General features: G+C 40.3%; 1 protein-coding gene across 2 annotated transcripts in view; it reads left to right on the top strand.

Moving 5' to 3' along the window:
• NT5C2 (5'-nucleotidase, cytosolic II) overlaps positions 1 to 22,209 on the top strand; it is a 78,853-nt gene that overhangs the window by 19,796 nt on the left and 36,848 nt on the right. For both annotated transcript variants that reach the window (XM_024213633.2, XM_024213632.2), the window contains exons 2-3: positions 2,000 to 2,120; positions 16,506 to 16,579. In XM_024213633.2, coding sequence (XP_024069401.1) covers positions 2,020 to 2,120; positions 16,506 to 16,579 — 175 coding nt within the window. In that variant the 5' untranslated portion in view covers positions 2,000 to 2,019. The remainder of the gene's footprint in view (positions 1 to 1,999; positions 2,121 to 16,505; positions 16,580 to 22,209) is intronic.

The following is a 22,209-nucleotide window of genomic DNA, read 5'->3' as shown; positions in this document are numbered from 1 at the left end:
CTTTAAGATTAATCCAGGAAAGACAGAGGTGTTGCTGGTAGGTTAGGTATGTTGAAGCCTCTTGAGGAATTGATGGAGTTGTGACTGTTCCATCTGCTGAAGGCATGTCCGCCCTTAGTCTTTATGGTTTGCAGTCTTGGGGTTTTAATTCGATCCATCACTACTTCTAAGGTCCCAGAGCACCTTCTAAACATCAGCTGATCTGGAGTTCGCGATCCTTCCTTTGTCTCCACAGACATGTTTGCTTTTTGTCTCCTTTTCCTGGACTACTGCAATTATTATTGTTGTTTCTTATTTTTATTACCATGGTGCCTAGGAGCTCAAGACATGCAATGCTCTCTGCCTGTGAGTATTCAGTACTTGTGATTACTCAGCTTCAGTTAGTGCAGAGTGCGTTGCCTTTTAAGCAGACCAGGTTGGTAATTGAATGCCCTGTGTTCTGCACTGCCATCCATTTGCCTTTGGGTCCAGTTTAAGTTGTTGATAATTATTTATAAAGCCCTAAATGGCCTGGGAATGGGCTATTGCAGAAACACTTTCCCCCTGTGTGCCTTGTTGTGGAAGTTGCAGTTGGCTGGAATGTTCTTGCTGTCTGCTCCTCAGAGTTTGACCTCCTGGATGTGTAGCAGGGAATTCTTGGTAGAGAGCTCTCAGCTCTGGAATGCCTTTCCTCAGGCTGTCTGCCAAAGCCTGGCGGCGTTCAGGATGTGGTGCAAATTCATTTGTTAAATCTTGCTTTTTAGTAATTGGAAAGTGGTCACACAGTGCTGAGTGTGGGACATATTTTTGTAACCAAATTGTTTGTCCTTGGTTTGATTTTTATATTGTTTATTTCATGGCAATCAAATAAAATCTAGATACACACACAAAGACTGTCACATTCAAAACTGTCCTCTTCAATTTTAAAACTATCTATAGATTTGGTGTAGGAGTTTGAGTCCAGAAGTGGGAACCAGAGCCTGGAGTTCTAAACCTAGCTCTGATAATCACCCCTGTTTGTGACCTTGTGAAAGTCAGTTAACTTCTCTGTGTGTTAGCTTCCCAGCTGTAAAGGGAGGGCATGTTACCTGAGTGAAGCTGAAAAATGATACCAGTGTAAATTATTACAGTCATTTCTTTCTACTCCTCTCCCCATTCCCTCTGCTTGCACAGTGCCCCTCTTTTCAGTGGCCTTGTTTTCATTGCTAAAAAGTGTATTTGTACCTTGGGGTAACTGAAGTGTGAGAGCTATCCCAAGGTATAAACACAGAAGATAAAACTTCTAGGCAAGATCAGCACTAGACCCCCACCTGGGGTTGACCTCGCCTCATTTACCTCTCTGTAAAACTACAGTGCCCTGTTTTCTGTGTGTTTTTACCCTGTGATAGTTTATGCGTGTTAGTTACCCTGAGGTAAAAAATACTGATTTTTTTTTTTTAGCAGCAAAAACAAGGCCTGTCTCTAAACACACGTATTAAAACCTCTGGAATTCCAGCCATCTGGAGTAGCCACACTGCATCTCTCTGCTTTATTGACTGCATCGCATTTGAAATCTCAGCTAAAAACATCTTTTCTCCCTTCCCCATATGTCTTAGCTTCTCTCTCCATCTGCTAATATTTATTATTTACATCTGATACCGCATTATTTAACTCTGGGAAAACATTTTGGGGTGCAGTTTGTATGGAAGATGATATATATGGTAAAGTTAAATTGGTATTTCAAAGACATTTGGAGCAGACATTGGGCCTGATATTTTTAGTTTGTGTTTGGTGATGGCATCCAGAGCAAAGTGTGTTTTCTAGGATTCATATGACTGGAAGTGCAAACACGTGAGAACTTAGACATCTCCAGTCACTTCCTTTACAAGTTTGACCTATAAACACAAGTAGTTACAGTAGGCATCTTGTCGAATTTTCTTAGTACTGTACTGTAAGATCCTTTTGTAATCCGGAAACAGCTATACAATACTCTCGTGAAACATGTTGCAGGTTAAGCAAATTTCTCTCTTTTCTCTTCCAGAATTAAGTGATCATTTAAAAATGACAACCTCATGGAGTGACAGACTCCAGAATGCAGCAGATTTTCCTGCGAACATGGATAGGCATGCTCTGAAAAAGTACCGTCGGGAAGCCTATCACCGGTATGTTTTTCACGTAATGTAAACTGTGCCCATATTTTGTAGGGTTAGGGAAATAAAATGTAAAACAAATTTCTGATTGCATCTTGTTCACTGGCAGAGACTTGAAAATGACTTCCCCTCACCCATTCTGGAGTTATTTACTGAGCACCAATAGAATGCTCATTGGTATACAACATATAAGTCAACATGATTCCTACTTGCAGGAATTTACAGATTAAACAGTTGAGATACAAGTGGTAAACCCTCAGTACTGCAGTGGAAAGGTTAATCTCAGGCCAAATTTTGCAATGGAAACTATCATTCATCTTTTTCAAGTTGATAAATCCCCAATAGCAAAAATGTCATAGTAATTGTTCCAATTCTTCCATATTATTCCAATACAAAGTGGGAAAGAATAGACACTATTTAGACATTGAAGGTTATAAATATAAGTATGGGGGAAGTGAAATACAAAAACAGAGGTTATTTGTTTTAGTATTACATCTTATAATATTAGTATCCTTGTTACAGTAACACCTAGAAGCCCAGACCCAGATCAGGTAGACACATTGTGGTAGACACTCTACAAACATTGTAAGAGACAGCCTCTGCCCCGAGGAGTTTACACTCTAATTATCAAGACAATGAAATAAAGGAAATATTACCCCCGTTTTGCAGATGGGGAACTGAGGCACAGAGAGATTAGGTGACTTTCCCAAGATCACACTGGACGTCTGGCAGAGCTAAGAATTGAATCCTGCTCTTCTGAGGCACAGTTCAGTGCCTTGACCTCAAGATCATCCTTCCTTTCTAGAGGAAGATGCGTTTTGTGTGCTAATAAAAGACTTAACTGGATAGCTGTAGAATTACAGGTTTTTTAAAAAAAATGTAATGACTATGACAAATTTTGTTGTTTGAGGGAGATGTGTAAAAGTTTTAACTGTAATTTTAATAAGTCATGTAATTATTTTATCATACTCAGAGACTACATGTACTCCTTTTGCATGACTGAAATCAATTGTTTTTTAAAATTCTAGTAAAAGAATCAGAATTTGAAAATAAAACAAATGTTTTAACAGTGTCTTGGAGGGAGATATAGGTCTGATAAAGGAAATGCAAATACCAAGTTTCCCAATTGATATTTTACACCTGAATGTCATATTGCACTTGTGATTTATGTAGGGTGTTACTTCCTAGAAGGTGTTTTACAGGTTATACATCTTTGATTCTCTAAATGGAGGAAAATACCTTACTGTGCTATGATAGGCAAAGTTTGCTAGGTGAGACATGTAAAGGCAAAATCATGACGCCTAAGGTGAATTTCTGAAACGTTGCATTTTACTATTAAATATATTTTGGTGTCTGGCTGAGTCGGAGGCATTAGAATTTAGTTAGGACTCCCTGTGCAAGCTGGTAGGTGAAGGTGTGAGGGAGTCTCTTCTGGGGTGCCTATGAACAGTAGGAAATCACTATATCATAATCAAACTTCTAATAAATGTAACTAAATCATGATGGTGCAAATATAGCTCTAGGGCCTGGTGCTCCTTTTCAGCAGGTTTGTATCTGCATAACTTCATGGGGTGAAATCCTGGTCCTGTTGAAGTCACTGGGAGTTTTGACATTGGCTTCAGTGGGGCCAGGATTTCACCCATTGACTTTACTGTATATTTTTCTGGTGGTTTGTTTGTACTGTATAAGTGAAGTGTGTTTATCACAATTGTTTGCTGTGTTGTTGCTGCCATTGTCACTTCCAGCTGTTTAAAATTATTTTAGCATTGACCTGCTTTGCTTTTGACTCTTGAAAAACATCTGCACTATTGGCAATTTCCTAAAAGATAAATATCAAGAATAAAGTATGAATCCTTTTTAAATGCATTGTAGCAAATCTCACAATTTTATTGTGAATATTGTGATGTTTGTTGTAAAGACCCAGTTGCTGGAGAGATGTGACAGTTAGAAAGCTGAGATTCCTTCTTTCTTCTTTTTTTAAAGTAAGTTCCTAGCTCCCATTGTTGCAGAGAAAAGCTTGAAAACATGAATACTAAAAGATAGAACACCAGAAGAAAAATAAAAAGAATCCCAGATTTATTATTTTTTAAAATTTTATTATTTTTAACTGATCTTCTGATTTTTTGGGGGCCTGATATATGATTCTTGAATGTTTGAGGTTGGCAATACTATAAATGTGACATGCCTGCCAACTTGGAGCTCACTATGATAAGTGACATTAGGTTTTGATACAGCATGAAGACTCCATATTGGGTTAAAAGTACACTCGTAAAAAAACAACAACAAAAACAACTCGGTTTCTTTACCTGTTACTAATAATACCTGATTTTATTGAAGCTGAAAGAATGTTAAAAATCAAATTTGCATATCACCACTTACATTGTTTGTTTACTTCATGTATTTCATCCATCTTGGACAAAAGAAATAGACCAGGTACACTTTCTGGTTCTCAAGCACTAGGATGAAGCTGCAATATTTGAGTTGCAAACATTCCAACTCAAACAAAATCATTGACGTAAAAATGATTTTTTTTATTAATATTGGACTTTGTAAAAATTAGTTTTTAAAATTAAGCCTACATTTTCATTGTAACTTGAAGGTGTCCCTTTTAAATTATATCTTACCATGACATTTGGAATCAACTATTTCAGATGCTGCACTTTTTGGGTTATATCACTCTGGTTGATAATATTTAACAGAAATTCCACTCTTGAGACTGGTTTAATTGGTGCAGTATCTATGACTCAGAGCCTGATGACTAGAAGATTGTGGGCCTAAATTCCACAGACAAGAATGCTCAAAAATCAAACTTGGCTCCCCTCTACCATCCCTCCCCCCCAAAAAAGTTTGCTTAGTTATTACATTGATTTGTACAGCTGTTCAAGGAATTACAATCCTCTGGATGACGTTACCACATAATTTTTACAGAATACACTGAGAAAAGCTTGAAAACATTAAACTCTAAAGGAACCTGAAGGAAAATAACCCCCCACAAAAACCTCTGAGTCTTAGCCAAAATATGAGGAATCTGCATGAAATGTTAGCTTTAGTTTCATAGATGGTTGTATCTAAGACATCAGGTACTCCCTCATTCTCAGCACTCATAAAAGTCCACAAGAATGCTATAAAACAACAACATAAAGAACTATCAAAGCCAATAGTGGAGGATAGACTGTGGCTTTTCATCTTCAGAATAAAGGTTTTCTTACTATGTGCAGCTTTAAATGGAACACCTTTGTTAGTGTTAATATCAATTACAAGCCTTGTTATATGATGTTGTGGGAGCCTGTTAATAAGCGATGCCTTAAGATGAATTAACATAGAGACAGAATTACATCTAACTTCTGACTGAGGTTATTGGTAAGAAGACACTGCATTACTGTAAGCTGGTATTGGTACCATAAGTTTGAATGTGAAAATAAAATTGATGTGTCGATATCAGGAAGCTCTTTTTCAATGTGTGCACATTTAAGGCCTCCTCCCCATCCAGTATTTGGTGACCTATCCGGGTTGAGGATAACCTCTTGGCCAATCCCTCTGTATGAGTACTATCATTTAGCATGATTGCAATTAGAGAAGAACTAGATTGACTATGAGCCACCAAATTGCCCTAGTGTCTTTTTTTTTTTTTAAACTTGGAGCAATCACTTCTGGATTTCCACATATAGTTCTTTGGAGTTTTCAACAACGTCCGCAACTGGCTGAAGTTGAATAATGGAAAAAATTGGGGTTTCATCCACTCTTGTCACTGACAGTTACCAAGAAACAGCAGTCAGGTATTTGCTACTGTTTAATTTTTGGCTGTGGTTTACCTGGGCAGTAAGACTGAGGTGGCTCTTTCATTCGAAATACAGATGTTGGGAGTTCAATATCTTCTGCCATTTTGAATCACACTGGGTCGTCATTTGTTTTGAAAGTTGTCAGCCAGAGTATAGTTGGTTTATTTTAAGTTAGTGGTTAGGGCTGGGAACTGGCAGTCAAGATTTCTGAATTCTACATCCCATTTCTGCCACTGACTTACAATATGATCTTAGACAAGTCACTTCATATTTCTTTGCCTCAGTTTACCTGTATAATATCTCACAGAAGTCATATGAGTTAAATCAGTGGTTCTTATCCCGTGGTCTGCAGACCCCTAGGGGTCCACAAACTATATCTAAGATTTCCAAAGGGGTCCCCACCTCCATTCAAAATTTTTTTGGTGTCCACAAATGAAAAAAGATTGAAAAACCACTGAACTAAATAATTTATGCTGGTAACACACTTCGAGATCCTCAACTAGAAAGTAGTATATCATATTAATATGACAAAACAGTGCAACTGCCAAATTAATAATAATAATGGATGAAACCTCAATTTGAAAATGTTCCATGATGCCCAGCTTTAATAGTTCCATGGAGCAGGTGGATGTTGTTTTGGGATTTGATCCATATGTGAGCTGCTCAGCATCTTGCTGTCACTTGGGAAGAAAACCGAAACAATGGGAATAAAAATGGACAAAACTAGAATCTTGACTCTGAATTCCTTTGAATTTCAGAGGAAAGAGTTCATATTCATATTTCTGGCTCTTAACCTTGCCCCTGCTATGACCTACCAGGGTTTAGATTCAAGTGGGATCCAAATTTTCCAGTTTGCAACAACAGTCAGCCCTCTGAGATTTCAAACTCGGATATTGGAAATGTTGTGAGAACAGTTTGTGAGATTTTGGTGTTGTCCAGTTTGACTCTTTCATCAGCCCCGTATCTGACCCCTTACCTCCACCTAAACCTGACCCAAGTCCAAACACCATCTCCAGAAGAAATGCTTAAAAACATGGAAACCAGTTATAAAGGCTTTGTTAGTTTGAAGATGGAGTAAAATAGAACTCTGCTAATTTAAGTGTGCCAAAAGAAAAAAGTTAAATGTAAGAAAATAAGTTACTTGATGTGTGGAATGGTCAATACCTGCCAAAAGGGACAAGAGTCAGCAAAACCCAATATGACTCCACTGATTTTATGCACTGTTGTTGTAGCCATGGTGGTCCCAGGATATTAGAGAGGCAAGGTGGGGTGAGGTAATATCCTTTATTGGACCAAATTCTGTTGGTGCGAGACACAAGCTTTCAAGCTTACGCAAAGCTGAAGAAGGGCTCTGTGTAATCTTGAAAGCTTCTCTCTGTCACCAACAGACGGTCCAATAAAGGATATTACCTCACCCACTTTGTCTCTCCACTGACAGTAGTAGTTTTAAAGTTTTGCATTAACCCTTTTAAGGCAGGTGCCAAGGCATCCAGCATGCCAAAGAAAAGACAGGCTGGTGTCACACAAATGTTTTCAGGGAACCTGCATATTTCCATTAAATATGTCTGACCTCAGTCACAGGTTAATCTAGTTTCACTGTAGCTTCTGGAGGTCGCTGTTTTTGCTGAGACAGAATGCTATTTGGTAATTTCTGACAGCAGCATGCATCATTTCTATGTCTCTACCAGCCACAGTATACCAGGGGACTAGCTTTCCAGCAGTAAAAGCACACCAAGGTCACAGAAAGCAATGGTACAGCAGGCACTAATTTTATCAGTGTTGTCACCCATTTTAAGCCAGGGAGGGGGAGGCTGTTAGACTTGATACACTGAAAAAGACAAATCCATTCAGCTGCTGCTTGTCTCTCCTTAACTTTTCTTGCCACTTCTGCTGATCATTGAAGATATTTATATTTAAAATAAAGATGTACCCAAACCCCCAAACTTTGCGGAAATTGAAATCCAGATCCAAATTTTCTGGCTAGCCCCTGTTTCTGGGATGGGTTGAGCCAAAACTAATCACTACAGTCTTTCTTTAAAGTAGAAATGTAAAATGTGCCCCCCTCCCACCACTCACCACAAGTGTAATCCCAGTAAAAGGCACTACTTTAAATAAACATTACTTAAAAAGAATAGCTATCCTTCACTTTGCTCATTTTCTGACATGGTTTAAAAACAAGGTTATGCAAGTAGACTACCTCCCTGCCCCCACTGTGTTAATTCTCTTCTGTTGCTCCTAGGCATTGGAAGACATGCCAAGTTCCCTTCTCAGTTGTGCAATACATCTATATTTCACTGGTCATGGTACAGGAATGCTGCATGTTTATTTCATGATTGCTTCTGAGCTTTTGGTTAAACAAAATAAACAGGATTCTTCTTAGTTGTCTAGGCATTCCTTTTCTAGTGTAATGAGGCCAATTCTGAATTTCCTCTCTAGTAAGCAGAGCTTCTCTTCTATTATGATATGAGAGTTTGTATTCAGACACGTTACTCAAAAATCATTAATTTGTTGCAAAAACAAGATCACCTCCTTTGTAATCGTTTACAGCACAGCGAATTGCAGCTATGATGAAAGTCATGTTATTGTAGATTCAACTTCACGTACAGTGCTTCTTTTCCCCCCTACTATGTAGTGTATTTTTCTGTTACCCAGGGTAAATCTTAGAGCTTAAAAGGGAAACAAGCAGTACGGTCACTGTGTTAAAGGATATTCTACTGTAACAAAACTTCAGGGTAAATTTGCCCCTCCTGTGTTTTCTGGCTAGCAATTTTTCCCTTTTGTTTTTTACAACAGCCTCCAGCTCATTTTGAGCCCCCTTTTCTAAGCTAGCCAAGCTTTTCCCAGTCTGTTGCCTTAAACAGTTATAGGCTTCAGTTTCTTCTCTGCTGTGGCCCATCTTTCAAACACTCATAGCTCAGAAACCAAGTAGCTCAGATGGTGGTCTCCAGTTAAGTGCTGTTCCAGGACTTGCAGGGCCCTTATGTCTTTGTGCTCTGGCAAATGACCTACCGTTCTCAAGAGGATCAGGGCAATTAGCTGATTCTGTACAGTCATCTAGTAGAAGTAAACACTTTAATGTGTATAAAGAAGGGTTAAGTGCATTTAATTTCCTCTCTCCTTTCCGTTCCTTGACACCTCAATGTATCACCAGAAAAGGTGGCCTTGACTATTAGACCTTCCATCACACGAGGAAGCTGTGCATTTGAGAAGAAAGTGGAAACAGTAGTTGAAGGGAGCTCAGTTCCAATCATCATCTTCCCTATTGCTGCTATCTTATTACAGCGAAAGACAGATAAGCTCCTCATGTTAATGTCCTTTAAAAGGAGAACATTGAAGACTGGGGGCTATTTAAAGTGATGGGGGACACCATCATTCTATAAGACAGGTGGGCGCATTTGGCTACTCCCTTCAGGGCATGCAAAACTACAGAAAACCTTCACAGTAATATCCCTGGGGAAAGGAAAGAAGTAAGACAGGAGTGGTATGTTTATGAAAATGCACTCCTAGAGTGGAGAGGCGGAGCTAGGGAGTCAATAAATATAACCCCTGCAAGTCAACTCAGAGAATGGTTTTCAGTTGCTGCTGCTCTGGTACAGAAGGTGTTTTTATGCTGTGAGTATGATCTGATTTGTTTTGTTACCCAGTGTTATTACACTTCCATATCTTATTGATTTTTAACACCAGTGCTCTGGTTAAAAAAAAAACATCATTTGCTTAATGGAAAAGGCCAAAATCGATGGAGGTGAAATCAAGATTTTCTGTCTGATTTGAGCAAGAAGAAAGGTGTTCGTTACAACCTCAGATCTCTGGGCATGAAAAAGTTTTCAGTGAGTTTATTTTCAGACTTACCTCTTGACTGTCTAAGCCAGAGGGTTTCAAACTGTGGGGGGTGTTCCCCTATGGGGGCACGGAGAAGCATTTGGGGGGGCAGCCCCATTTCCATCCCCTGACTCACCTCAGTAGGCCATCCAGCCTGTGGGTCAGGGTCAACATCCGCTGCCCCCAGAGACTGTTGCACGCGCCTTCCCCCATGCTGACAATCCAAAGGGGGAGGGGCAGTTATGGTGTTTATTTTTGTCTGGGTTGTGCGGGGACACAACCAAAAATTGTAACTCAAAGGGGGGCTGAGCTCAAAGTTTGAAAACTGCTGTTTTAGGCAGTCCTGTTAACAATACACATGCTTTCTGTATTTACACTCCCAGAACTTCTTTGATACCTTATTTACCTAGCTTCAAAGGAATATTTAGAAAATCTGTCAATGCTCCCTTCTCTTCAGAGATCAAAGGATCATTCTTCTCATGTATTTTGGGATGAAAAGAACTGTCTCTCTGCAGCTGCTGTACAGCTTTTAGATCAAAGGTGCGTTTATCCCGTCTCTCCAGACGATATCCCATGGGAAGATTTTGAAATCTATTTTTTTAACCAGTAAGTGTATTTGGTCAATATTCTTGAAGCTGAAGCTGGTCTTTCTTCATCAGCCATGACTCCTTGGACTGTGATCTCAACAGATTGCTCAAGTGAAGGGCTTGAGCCTGGTCAGCAACCTCTAGGGATTGCAGGAAATGGTAGAGATGATTCAGTGGGTAGGACTTTTCTCTGTAGGTTCTGGATACTGCAGATGTTTACTACTTTGAGTAGTCCCTTTGAATAGAAATAGGACTATTTAAAGTGATAAGAGCTACTTTTGATAGTAAACGTTCGTAGGATTGGGCCCTGAATGGATATGTACCCAGCATGGGCCACCAGGGCCTGATGAAATGCAACCTAGAATACTCAAGGAGCTGGTTGAGATATCTGAGCCATTAGCAATTATCTTTGAAAAGTCATGGAAGATGGGAGAGATTCCAGAAGACTGGAAAAAGGCAAATATAATGCCAATCTATAAAAAGGGAAATAAGGACAATCCGGGGAATTACAGACCAGTCAGCTTAACTTCTGTACCCGGAAAGATAATGGAGCAAATAATAAAATAATCAATTTGCAAACATCTAGAAGATAATAAGGTGATAAGTAACAGTCAGCCTGGATTTGTCAAGAACAAATCGTGTCAAACCAATCTAATAGCTTTCTTTCACAGGGTAACCAGCCTTGTGGATGGGGGGAAGCGGTAGACGTGGTATATCTTGACTTTAGTAAAGCTTTTGATACTATCTCGCATGACCTTCTCATAAACAAACCATGGAAATGCAACCTAGATGGAAATTGTTAAGGCCGATTCCCAACTCTGTCACTCTTGAGTGCAGAAGTGGGGCCCTCAAGGATTTTAAAAATTAATACTTGCCACTCCAGGTTTGTATTAAACTCCCAAGGTTACAGCTTTTCCTCCGACTGTGGCTTGGTAAACGCTGCCACCACCCAAATGCAAATACCCTCAAGCCCTTTCACACACCCCCCGCCCCCCCGCCCAGGAAGAGCTGAGAAAGAAAACAAAGGAAATTAGCTGTGGCTACCGGCTAATTAAACAACATGCACAAACCTCTTAGGACACCAAAAATCCGATCCTGTTCTTAAAAAAGTTAAATTTTATTATTAGAAACAAAAACTAAGAAAATACATTTGGAACTTAGGCTTTTGCTAGATTTTAAAAGAGCAATTCCAAAAATCAAGCACCCAAAATAGCTTTCTTGGGGGTTCAGCTTAAAGGTTACAAGCAAACAAAAGCATCTGGGGATAGCGCAGAGGAGTCCACAAGCCAATAAGAAATAAAAGAAATAACCTTAATCACGTCTAAACATTCTGATCTACTTACACATTTGGAGTCAGATAAGTAGTTCTAGGCATGATCTGATGACATAATCATACCTGGCTTAGCTGCTTATAGCATGGCTGCTCTGACCCTCCAGTCCAGAGAACAAAAGACAAAGGCAAAATTTCTTTCCCGATTTTAAAAAGTTCTACCTTTCCATTGGCTCTTTTGGTCAGGTGCCCACTTTTTTTTCTTTACCTGGGGGACTTTTTAACCCTTTACAGGTAAAGCAAGTGAAGAACAGCTAGCAAGAGGGATTTTACAGCTAACTGGCTGGCTGGGTGTTACCCAGGGTGGGGGTAGCTCAAAGGGAGCTACCCCCAGCCCCCACTTTATTTATCACAGAGCTACTATAAGGTGGGTGCATAACTGGTTGGAAAACCATTCTCAGAGAGTAGTTATCAGTGGTTCGCAGTCATGCTGGAAGGGCATAAAGAGTGGGGTCCCGCAGGGATCAGTTCTGTGTCCAGTTCTGTTCAATATCTTCATCAGTGATTTAGATAATGGCATAGAGAGTACACTTATAAAGTTTGTGGATGATACCAAGCTGGGAGGGATTGCAAGCGCTTTGGAGGATAGGATTAAAATTCAAATTGATCTGGACAAACTGGAGAAATGGTCTGAAGTAAATAGGATGAAATTCAATAAGGACAAATGCAAAGTACTCCACTTAGGAAGGAACAATCAGTTGCACACATACAAAATGGGAAATGACTGCCTAGGAAGGAGTACTGCGGAAAGGGATCTGGGAGTCATAGTGGACCACAGGCTAAACATGAGTGAACAGTGTAACATTGTTGCAAAAAAAGCAAACATAATTCTGGTATGTATTAGCGGGAGGGTTGTAAGCAAGATGCGAGAAATAATTCTTCCACTCTACTCTGGGCTGATTAGGCCTCAACTGGAGTATTGTGTCCAGTTCTGGGCGCCACATTTCAGGAAAGATGTGGACAAAGTCCAGAGGAGAGCAACAAAAATGATTAAAGGTCTAGAAAACATGACCTATGAGGGAAGATTGAAAAAATTGGGTTGCTTTAGTCTGGAAATGAGAAGACTGAGAGGGGACAAAACAGTTTTCAAGTACATAAAAGGTTGTTACCAGGAGGGGGGAGAAAAATTGTTGTTCTTAACCGCTGAGGATAGGACAAGAAGCAATGGGCTTAAATTGTAGCAAGGGCGGTTTAGGTTGGACATTAGGAAAAACTTCCTAACTGTTAGGATGGTTAAGCACTGGAATAAATTGCCTAGGGAGGTGGTGGAATCTCCATCATTGGGAATTTTTAAGAGCAGGTTAGACAAACACCTGTCAGGGATGGTCTAGATAATACTTAGTCCTGCCATGAGTGCAGGGGACTGGACTAGATGACCTCTTGAGGTCCCTTCCAGTCCTATGATTCTATGGTATTAAGGTGGGCACCATGAATGGGAGATGTTATGTTTTAACTGGGATTTAAAATGAAGGTCTTGAACATTTGTAGAGTCATTAAAGGTCACTAGTGTCTTTCACAAGAATAGAGTTATTAATTCTGGTTTCCTGGCCAATGTTGGTAATTGCAGCTAGAAAAAACATGCTTTATCTCCAGTACCAACATGAGGTTTTATTTTAAACCCACTGTGCTGTTTGTTAATATTTTGTTGAGCATTCTTAAGCAGATTAATGAAAAGAATGTTGAAGGCTGAAAGGAACTTTCCATCATTTCTGGTCAATTCCATTGTAACCATAATTGAAACCCTCTTCAGAATTGTGAGGCTCTTCTAATTTTCCTTCATAACCCTTCCCTCCTCTTCAATGTGGCAGACATTCAGTCCTCTTTCTCTGCAGGCAAACTCTCCTCCAGGGCGTGAGGCTCAAAGAATGTACAAAATCAAGCCCTATTACTTGGTGTGATGGGGTTGCTCCACTCACCATTGGATGGCACCGCCTTCTGGCGGTCCTGGGGATTAGCTTGGTGAGGCTGACGCTTCTTCCAGCTGTCATTACACCCGTCCAGTTTCTCCTCTGCTACCTCTCTCTCGCTCTCTTGCTCTCAGGAGCCACAGCATTCTCTGTGACTCAGCCTCCGGCCAAGTCACTATTGTGGTTTCCCCTTCCGGGAACGGGGGTATCAAAGTTCCTGCTCTCCAGCTGTCTCAGGCAATCTTTTGCTTCACTTTCTCATGGTGCTTCTCCTGCCGTGGCTGGCAGCAGAACCTGGGCCCGCTGCTACTCTGGGTTCTGGTCAGCGACCCTCTACACAGCAGCCCAGGTCCATTCCCTGCACCTTGCTACCTTTCCCTGAGCTGCTTCCATACCTATGCCCTCCCCACTTCTCTGGGTTTGCCAGTCTCCTTACTCCTTCATTCCAGGGAGTAACTTTGGGCAACTCAGCTCTGCAGTCCCCCAAACACACCTCCCTCTTCACAGAGAGTGACCACAGACTGCTTCCTTGCAGTCCCCTCTTCTTCCAGTTTTCTTGTCTTTCGTAGAAACCCTGCCTGTTCCTCGCAGTTGAGCTTCTCTCTAACTAGCTGCCTCCAGACTAAAACTCCCCTGTTTGAAGCCTAATTAGCTGATTGGGCCCACCTGGCCCAATTCAGCTCTTGCAGGGCCAGTCACGCTTGGGCAAAAACTATTTCTAACTTTTCCCAGAAATGTGTTATCCCTTCTACACATCTCTTCCTCCTTGTTTAGAAAGCAAACCGAACAAACTTCAGATCAGAAATATTTTCTGCTTACCAATGTACTTGAATTAGATATTTAGAAGCATTTCTTGGTATCAGAAGCAATAGAACGTAGCATCTCCTTCACACAAAGGCTTCTTTCTTCATGTAGTATCTAGCATTGGCCTGTTCTAAATCTGAGATATCTAAACTTCTTTTTAAAAAACACCCATGCTGCTGATTCGAACACTTTGTCTCACCACAGCCCAGAGAGCTGATTTCTTTATTTCAAGAGTGAAGCTTGAGTGGTTTATGATCTCCTCTGATATTTTCAAGAGGGATTTCTATACTTATTCACAGGCTTTTTACTGAATATATCATCGTTTAGATATTACATACATCTGTCAGCAAAGATTGTCATTGTTAACTCCTCAGTCCCATTACATGCTTCATTGTCAGAGGTGGGCAGTTTGCCAGGAAACTGTGAGTCCCAGAGCGAGCATGGAAGGTTAGGGATAAAGTATACTAGTGCCAAAGAAACTCTATTCCAAGTGGATCTATGTGGAACAACAATGATATCCAATAACTAGTTAAGTTAGCCACAGATGTGTTTTCCCCAGCACTATTCAAGAAGACATACGGTATCTTAGGGCTTGGTTCAGACATAATGATGTTCTAAACTAAAGTAAAATCAGATTCAAACAAAATTGCATTTGTACTAGAGAAGCCTTTAAGGACTTGCGTAATGTGATTCAGATGAGTAGATGATTCAGATGAGTAGATGAATCAGACGGCTACACATTTTGCAAGAAGAACATCTATGAGAGATGAGGTAAGGCTGCTGGCATTGAAGGATGGTAGTTTGAGCTTGACATTTTGCTGTTTAAATTTTAGCTTCAGTAGATTGACACACAGTTAAACTGGCATGTTATGTAGGCTGCCATAAGTTTGAAGAAGAATCTCAGGATCTAAACTAGAAGCTTCATGGAATTGGTGTCTATTTGTTTTTGCACTTACCGTTGTCATTGTTTATGGTATCCTCCTCCCCATTACATTACCTTCACAAAGAAGTGTTTCTGAATTAGCCTCAGAGAAGGCTAATTATGTTGGCATCCTGCTGAGGGCAGTGTGCTTGTATCCAGACAAAACCTTACTGGGTCCAGAGTGCAGCCGAACGCTTGGGTACTATTACCCTTTCTCAGACATTTCTAGGCAAGTTTTTTTTCTTGGCATGATATCTCTAGCAATACTTGGAATTTCTGGCCAGCATCAGCCTTGTTGACGACAAGCTGAGATTCCTCCCTACAGTGGAATCCTTGGCTTTGCTGTTTGTAACTCTGATTTTTAGTTCTCAGATGAGACCAACCCTGCCTAGAAATCAGGAGGAACGACAGATCAGTTACATGGCGGAAATTATGTGGGAAATTTAACTGGATTAGTTAATGTAATAGCTGAAGCAGAATGCAGTTTCTTTTGTGTTTTCTGACCTATTTCTTTATCTTGGGTTTGTTTGTTTGTTTTGGATTAAATGAATGCAGTGCATTGAAATCAAAGTATCAGAACAATATATAGAACAGATTCTCACTGCAGCAAGATTTTGATGATGATAAAAACTGGAAAATAACACTGTTACAAATAATGTAAAAACTTCCCCTGTGCTCTTCAGGGTGGGAATGTATTTTACTGTGTGTTTTGTGGTGTTATATTAAGTGATTAATAATAGTATTGGTCAGATTTTGGTGAGAGATCATTTTAAATTTTCCTTGAGTTTTCAGATTCATTCAAAACAGGGCTCAAATAGTAAATGTTTATCCAGGAAACTGCTAATCTCATTCCCTCTCTTCTTGCCTCTCTGTCATATTTTATTTTAATCAGGCAAACTTCATCCTTCCTCCCCATCCAGTTTCCTCTTGTATGTGAGCCTGGGTTCAAGAGATCTTGCATTCCTGTATTTAGGAATTTTTACAGGACTTGTACCAGGGTGTGTGTATGTTTATACACACACTAATTTTGAGAATAACCATGAAAAATCATGGCTTTGTTGGAAGCATACTGACAGGTAAAGCTGATCTGTGCATTCATTTTTCAGGTAAGTTCTGATTTTTACATATTTAGGATAGCCTGGGTATGTTAGATCACATCACTTGATAATAAGAAAAATAAGTTTACTCCCAAATAATTTTATTCCAGAAATGCTTATCCCTATGGATTTATTTCCTCTCTTCTTTACAGGGTCTTTGTGAACAGAAGTTTAGCAATGGAAAAGATAAAGTGCTTTGGTTTTGATATGGATTACACACTTGCTGGTGAGTTCCTTCTTGATTTTTATAACTGATTCTGATCAGTGCTTTGTCTCTCGCTGGTTAAGAGAAAAATAGAAATTGGTTGCTGTCACTCTAGCTAGGAGGTGCTTGCTCAGTAGGCTGAAGTGCCACCTATTCAGAGGATTTTGACTTGAGATGTTTCAATTAGATTAACTATCTTGAAACCATATTTGGTCCCAAAATATGTTGCCCTAGTGCAATTTCAAATGATCTGGGGTCTCAGAAAGAGCAAAGCTTACACTGGATGTAATTGATGTCTTAGACCAGTGGTTCTCAACCAGGGATACGCGTACCCCTGGGAGTATGCAGAGGTCTTCCATGGGGTACATCAGCTCATCTAGATATTTTCCTAGTTTTACAACAGGCTGCATAAAAAGCACTAGCGAAGTCGGTACAAACTAAAATTTCATACATACCATGGCTTGTTTATGCTGCTTTATATGTTATACACTGAAATGTAAGTACAATATTTATATTTAAATTGATTTATAATTATATGGTAAAAATGAGAAAGTAAGCAATTGTTCAGTAACAGTGTGCTGTGACACTTTTGTATTTTTATGTCTGATTTTGTAAGCAAGTAGTTTTTAAGTGAGGTGAAACTTGGGGTACGCAAGGCAAATCAGACTCCTGAAAGGTGTACAGTATTCTGGAAAGGTTGAGAGCCATTGTCCTAGATGCCTGTTTGCTTAAAATTACACCATGATGTGAACCTGGCTGTAAGTGGTAAGCTGATTTTGTTTTTTATGCTGTGAGGATGAAAAGACTGTACATTCACCCGGCATGGCAGGAGAATATGCCTGTGAGAACCACCATCAAAGGGATCTTAATTCAATTGTGACTAAGCTTCCTTATCTCCCACTCCTCAATTGGCTGAGCCTGTGTAATAAAGGTCAAAGGATAGGGAATATTTTATGTTTCTGTTGAACTTGTACATCTCTGTACAGATGTACATTGTGCAGGGGCTATAAATGACCTTTTAGCTTTTAACATTTTTTTCATGCTTTACTTCTCCATCGCCCAAGTACAAGGAATGCTCTGAAAGTTAAGGTGGAGGATGGGAAATAAAACTGTTTGTTAAATACATATACAATATATTCTCTGCATGTTATGCAAGATAAAGATAAAAAGCTCATTGCTCATTTCCCAGGTTTGTATTGCAGTCTATATATTGTAATAATAGGCACTGCACAAATTTCTATCCTCCCTTCCTACCACATCAGTGTCATTGATATAAGGTATATGATAGTTTTTCTACTACACTGGGTATTTTAATTTATAATTGCTATCTATACTCCTGTTCAAGATGAGAAATGGAAGCTAAAATGTCAAGGTTGGTTGATAAATGGGTCAGTGCGGGGGTCAGGTCTGGTAATTTAGTTCTTCGAGTGATTGCACATGTCCATTCCATTTCAGGTGTGCGCATGCCTAGTGCACAGCTGTGGGAGATTTCTCCCTGAGTGGTACCTGTCAGGGTGGCACATGCCCCCTCTGCTGCCTTGCGCCATAGCTTGAAGGTATGAAGGGCAGAGCCGACCCTTGCCCTCCCTCAGTTCCTTCTTACTGCCTGTGATGGTGGCTGGAACATGTGATCTAGCTATTGAAATATTTCTCCCCTCCCCCCCCTATATTTGTAGATAGTTGGTACTGGTTTCAGAAGTTTTAATGCCTTAGACTGTTTGTTATTTCTATAACTAAGTTTTATTTTAAAGTGTTTTTAAACACTTCCGTTCCTGTTGCTGGGTACTGGTGACGGGGCATGCCTTGGTCTCTGGGTTTCAATCCCTACCATTCCTGCAAGAAGCCAGTGTCAGTGAGGCTTATGCTGCAGCACAGGATCTGAGAGTCGTACTCATAGCTCCAGCATGGCCTCAGCAACATTGGTTTTCCACTTTGCTGACCCTCTCATACACAGTTCCATTGCCACTACCATGGGATGCAGACCTGATCTCTCAGGACCACGGTCGCCCTCCGACCCCAACCTGAGGCTCTCCTCCTGACTGCCTGGGTGCTCCATGGCTAAGGCTTCATGAAGTTTGTTCAAAGGGGGTTCCAGATGCACTTGTAAATAGTAGAATGCCTTCTATTAGGTTTACATACCTGGCAAAGTGGGAGTCTCCATTTTGTCCCAGCAAAAAAGTGTCCCCCCGCCCCCGTCCATGCTTCAATCCATCGTGTATTGGACTATTTGTTATACCCAAAACAGCGAGGTCTTACCATTAGTTCCATCAAGGTCCATCTAACAGCTATCTCCGCTTTCCCACCCGCCAATTGATAATCATTTTTCTCCAATCCTATGCCAGTTAGATTTCTGAAGGATTTGAACCAGTTATACCCCCAAGGACAAGACCCTGGTCTCCCTTGGGACTTAAATGTGGTGTTAACAAAGCTAGTGGGTCCTCCTCTTGAACCATTGGCTACCTGTTTATTGCTCCATCTTTCCATAAAGACAGACTTTTTGGTTGCAGTTATCTCAGCTAGGAGAGTGGGCGAATTACAAGCACTAGTTTCTGGACCTCTGTATATGGTCTCTTGCAAGGACAGGGTATTCCCACGCCCTCATCTGAAGTTTCTCACTAAGGTGATATCTCACGTCCACATCAATCAGGCAATATATTGATCAACTTTCTTTCCTAATCCTTAGCGTTTTACCTGGACAGGACTAAACCATTTAGGTCATCATCTCCATTGTTCGTAGCAATTGCAGACAGAGTCTCTTCCAGTCTCTCCTCAAAAGATCTCCTTGTGGATCTCCTGTTGTGTTAATTTGGGCTACAACAGGGCTGATGTATTGCCACTGAATAGAGTGCTAGTGCATCTGACCAGATCTCACGCAGTCTCTGTGGCTTTTCTGGCCCCGCTGACTATTTTGGACATTTGCAAAGTGGCAACTTGGTCTTCAGTGTATACTTTTGCTTCCCCTTATGCCATCTCTGGGCAAACCAGAGATTATGCCAATTTGGACGTGTGGTCCTTCAGTCATTATTCGCCGACCTCCAGATTGAACTGCTTGCGAGTCACCTGAAATGGAATAGACGTGCAATCATTTGAAGAATTAAAAATGGTTACTATCCTGTTCTGTAACTGTTGTTCTTCGAGATGTGTTGCACTGGTCCATTTCGTGACCCACTCTCCATCCCCTCTCTATCAGAGTCTTCCAGTAAGAAAGAATTTATGGGGGATGAAAGTGGCTCTGCCCTTTATACCTTTGTGTTGTGGTGTGAGACAGGAGAGTGTGCATATGCCGCCCCTACAGGTATAGCTCAGGTTAAATCTGACAACTGTGGACTGAGCACACACCCACACCTGAAATGGAATGGACATGTGCCACACATCTCAAAGAACATTAGTTACAGAGCAGGTTGATAACCATTTTTTACTGTATCAGCAGATGAGTAGTGTGGCAAGGAAAGCCTCAGGGACAGCACTGAGGATCAGAGAAGCCAAGGGCCAGCAGCCAAATTGAGGTCAGAAAAGCCTCCAAAGGCTCCTGGATAATCTATGTTGGGTCTGGCCATAATCCTTGAGTATCACATGCTTAAGGTGATCATAATTTCAAAATAAAAAAATGTGGCAATGTTTTTTAGAATTGCAAAATAGTCATTCAAAAAACAAAAGTACAGTTTTTTTTACAAAAAGTTTGTGGGTGCCACTTTCGCCAATTTTGTCTCAATAGCGACAGATAGATATTTCTCAGCATGGAGGATTTTTCCAGCAACTCAGATGTTCTGAATGAGGTTAGTATGAAACACTGAGTAAGTGTTGTTAGCATTTGTGGTGAACAAAAAGAACAATTTTGATAGTGTCTATGCTCCTTCCACTGATCACTCTAAACACTGTTTATCCCACAGAACATTCATTCCACTGGGCTGTTCCTGGTAACTGCAGAGCAAATTCTACTTGGCACAGCAGAATGACTTGAATGAACATGTAGATATTTAAAAAAAAAAGTTTTGATTGATGAAATGAAAAATATGAACATTTTAAATGTCCTCAAGGAATTTTCTGGGACATGATATGAAAAACAGAGACTAGCCTAGCCAAACCAGGATATAAGGACACTTTCAGCAGGCTATGTCTAGTGCCGCTGGAATGGATGTGATGCTGTATAGTATGGAAAACAGAGAAGTATGGTCTGAGCAGAGGACTGGGACCCAGAGACATTTTTGTTTCAACTTTGACATTGATCATGGCTCCCTCTGTGGCTTTAGCCAAGTCACTCTGCTGCATTTTCTCCAACTGGACAAAGTGAATAGTAATCCTTACTGATCTCCCTTATATGGGTGTTGTGAGAATCTGATTAAGGTTTGTAAACCACTTTGATGATGCAAAGTGCTATGAATGGCAATTTCTAAGTAGTATTTAGTATTAAGTAGTATTTTCCTCCTCTTTCCTTAACTCAGGCAGACAAACTAATATCATCCATTCATCTTTTTTGTATTTCAGCATCATCCTTTGTTCCCCACATGGGTAAACATTATTTGACTATAACTTGCAATAAATAGTGAAATCCACTATTCAGCTTATGGCACATAAGTAGACTTAGTTATTTATTTGCAGCAGAAGCTTTAAATGATGCATTCGTTGTTAACTGATGTATTTTTTGGGGGGTTATATTAACATATTGTTGTGCATAGCCTAGGAGCTAATGTATTCCGGCTAAGAAAAGTAAGCCACTTGCATAAATCCATGCCCCTTCACATGGACTTGGAAGCAATCACCAGCTTCTGCTTTGTGTCTAGAGAGAAAGAATGTAAAAAGTTGTTTTTTAGTTGAGATTCAGCATCAGTAAATGACATCTTCCTGCCAGTACGCTGGCTCGTGACCAGAATCCCAATTGGTGCATCTTCAAAACCTGTAAAGGGAAAGAAATTGACCAAAGTGAAGGAGAAGGGTGTGGCACTTGTAGTCCATCAGCCACTCTCTAGTCTTCTGTCTCTGCAGTTCCAGAAGAGACCACAGGCCTTGTTAAGCTACCTTTTATAATTAAAGTTGCTTACAAAAATCTCAAACACCCTCATCAGTGTGTTAGATGACACTAAGGCACTGAAAGCCTATAGTCGTGCTCAAACCTTGATTTTTGGAAGGTGTACCGATTGCAGAATCCTTTTTCCATTCTGTATCCTTGAGGACCGTGATGTCAGAAGTAAATTGGTGACATTCATTCATGGTTTGCAATCATTGCCTTTGATAGCTGAGAACTCAGGATTGTTCAGCCAGAGAACAGAATTCTTTTATTAGAACACCTCCAAATTGTCCATCTTGTGAAGGGGAGGAGGCAGTATTAGCAGCAGAAAGAACTCTACACACCATTTTCTTCTTTCCTTCTCCAACAGCAATGGCTTTGAGCCTGTGCCACCAAAGTGAGGAAAGAGGGCTTTAGGCAAGATGTTTCTTAGTACCAAAAAAGTCAGGAGAGCTTAACCCATCTTGAACTTAGTTATTTAAAAAGCTTTGCCATCAAGTTCAAAATAGCATGTCAGTGGCCAGCTCCTTTACTCCAACTATGAATGTCAAGAACATGTACCTACGCACAGTGTACAGTTTAATGATTGGGATACAGCTCCTTTTACTGGGAACACAGCACTTCCATTTCAATTTGTAGTAGCTGT

The sequence above is a fragment of the Terrapene carolina genome, unplaced genomic scaffold, assembly GCF_002925995.2.
Source record: "Terrapene carolina triunguis isolate 2854851 unplaced genomic scaffold, T_m_triunguis-2.0 Scaffold95, whole genome shotgun sequence".
Classification (NCBI taxonomy): Eukaryota; Metazoa; Chordata; order Testudines; family Emydidae; genus Terrapene; species Terrapene triunguis.
Note: the sequence above shows the minus strand (reverse complement) of the source record. Positions and strands in the feature narration are given on the sequence as shown.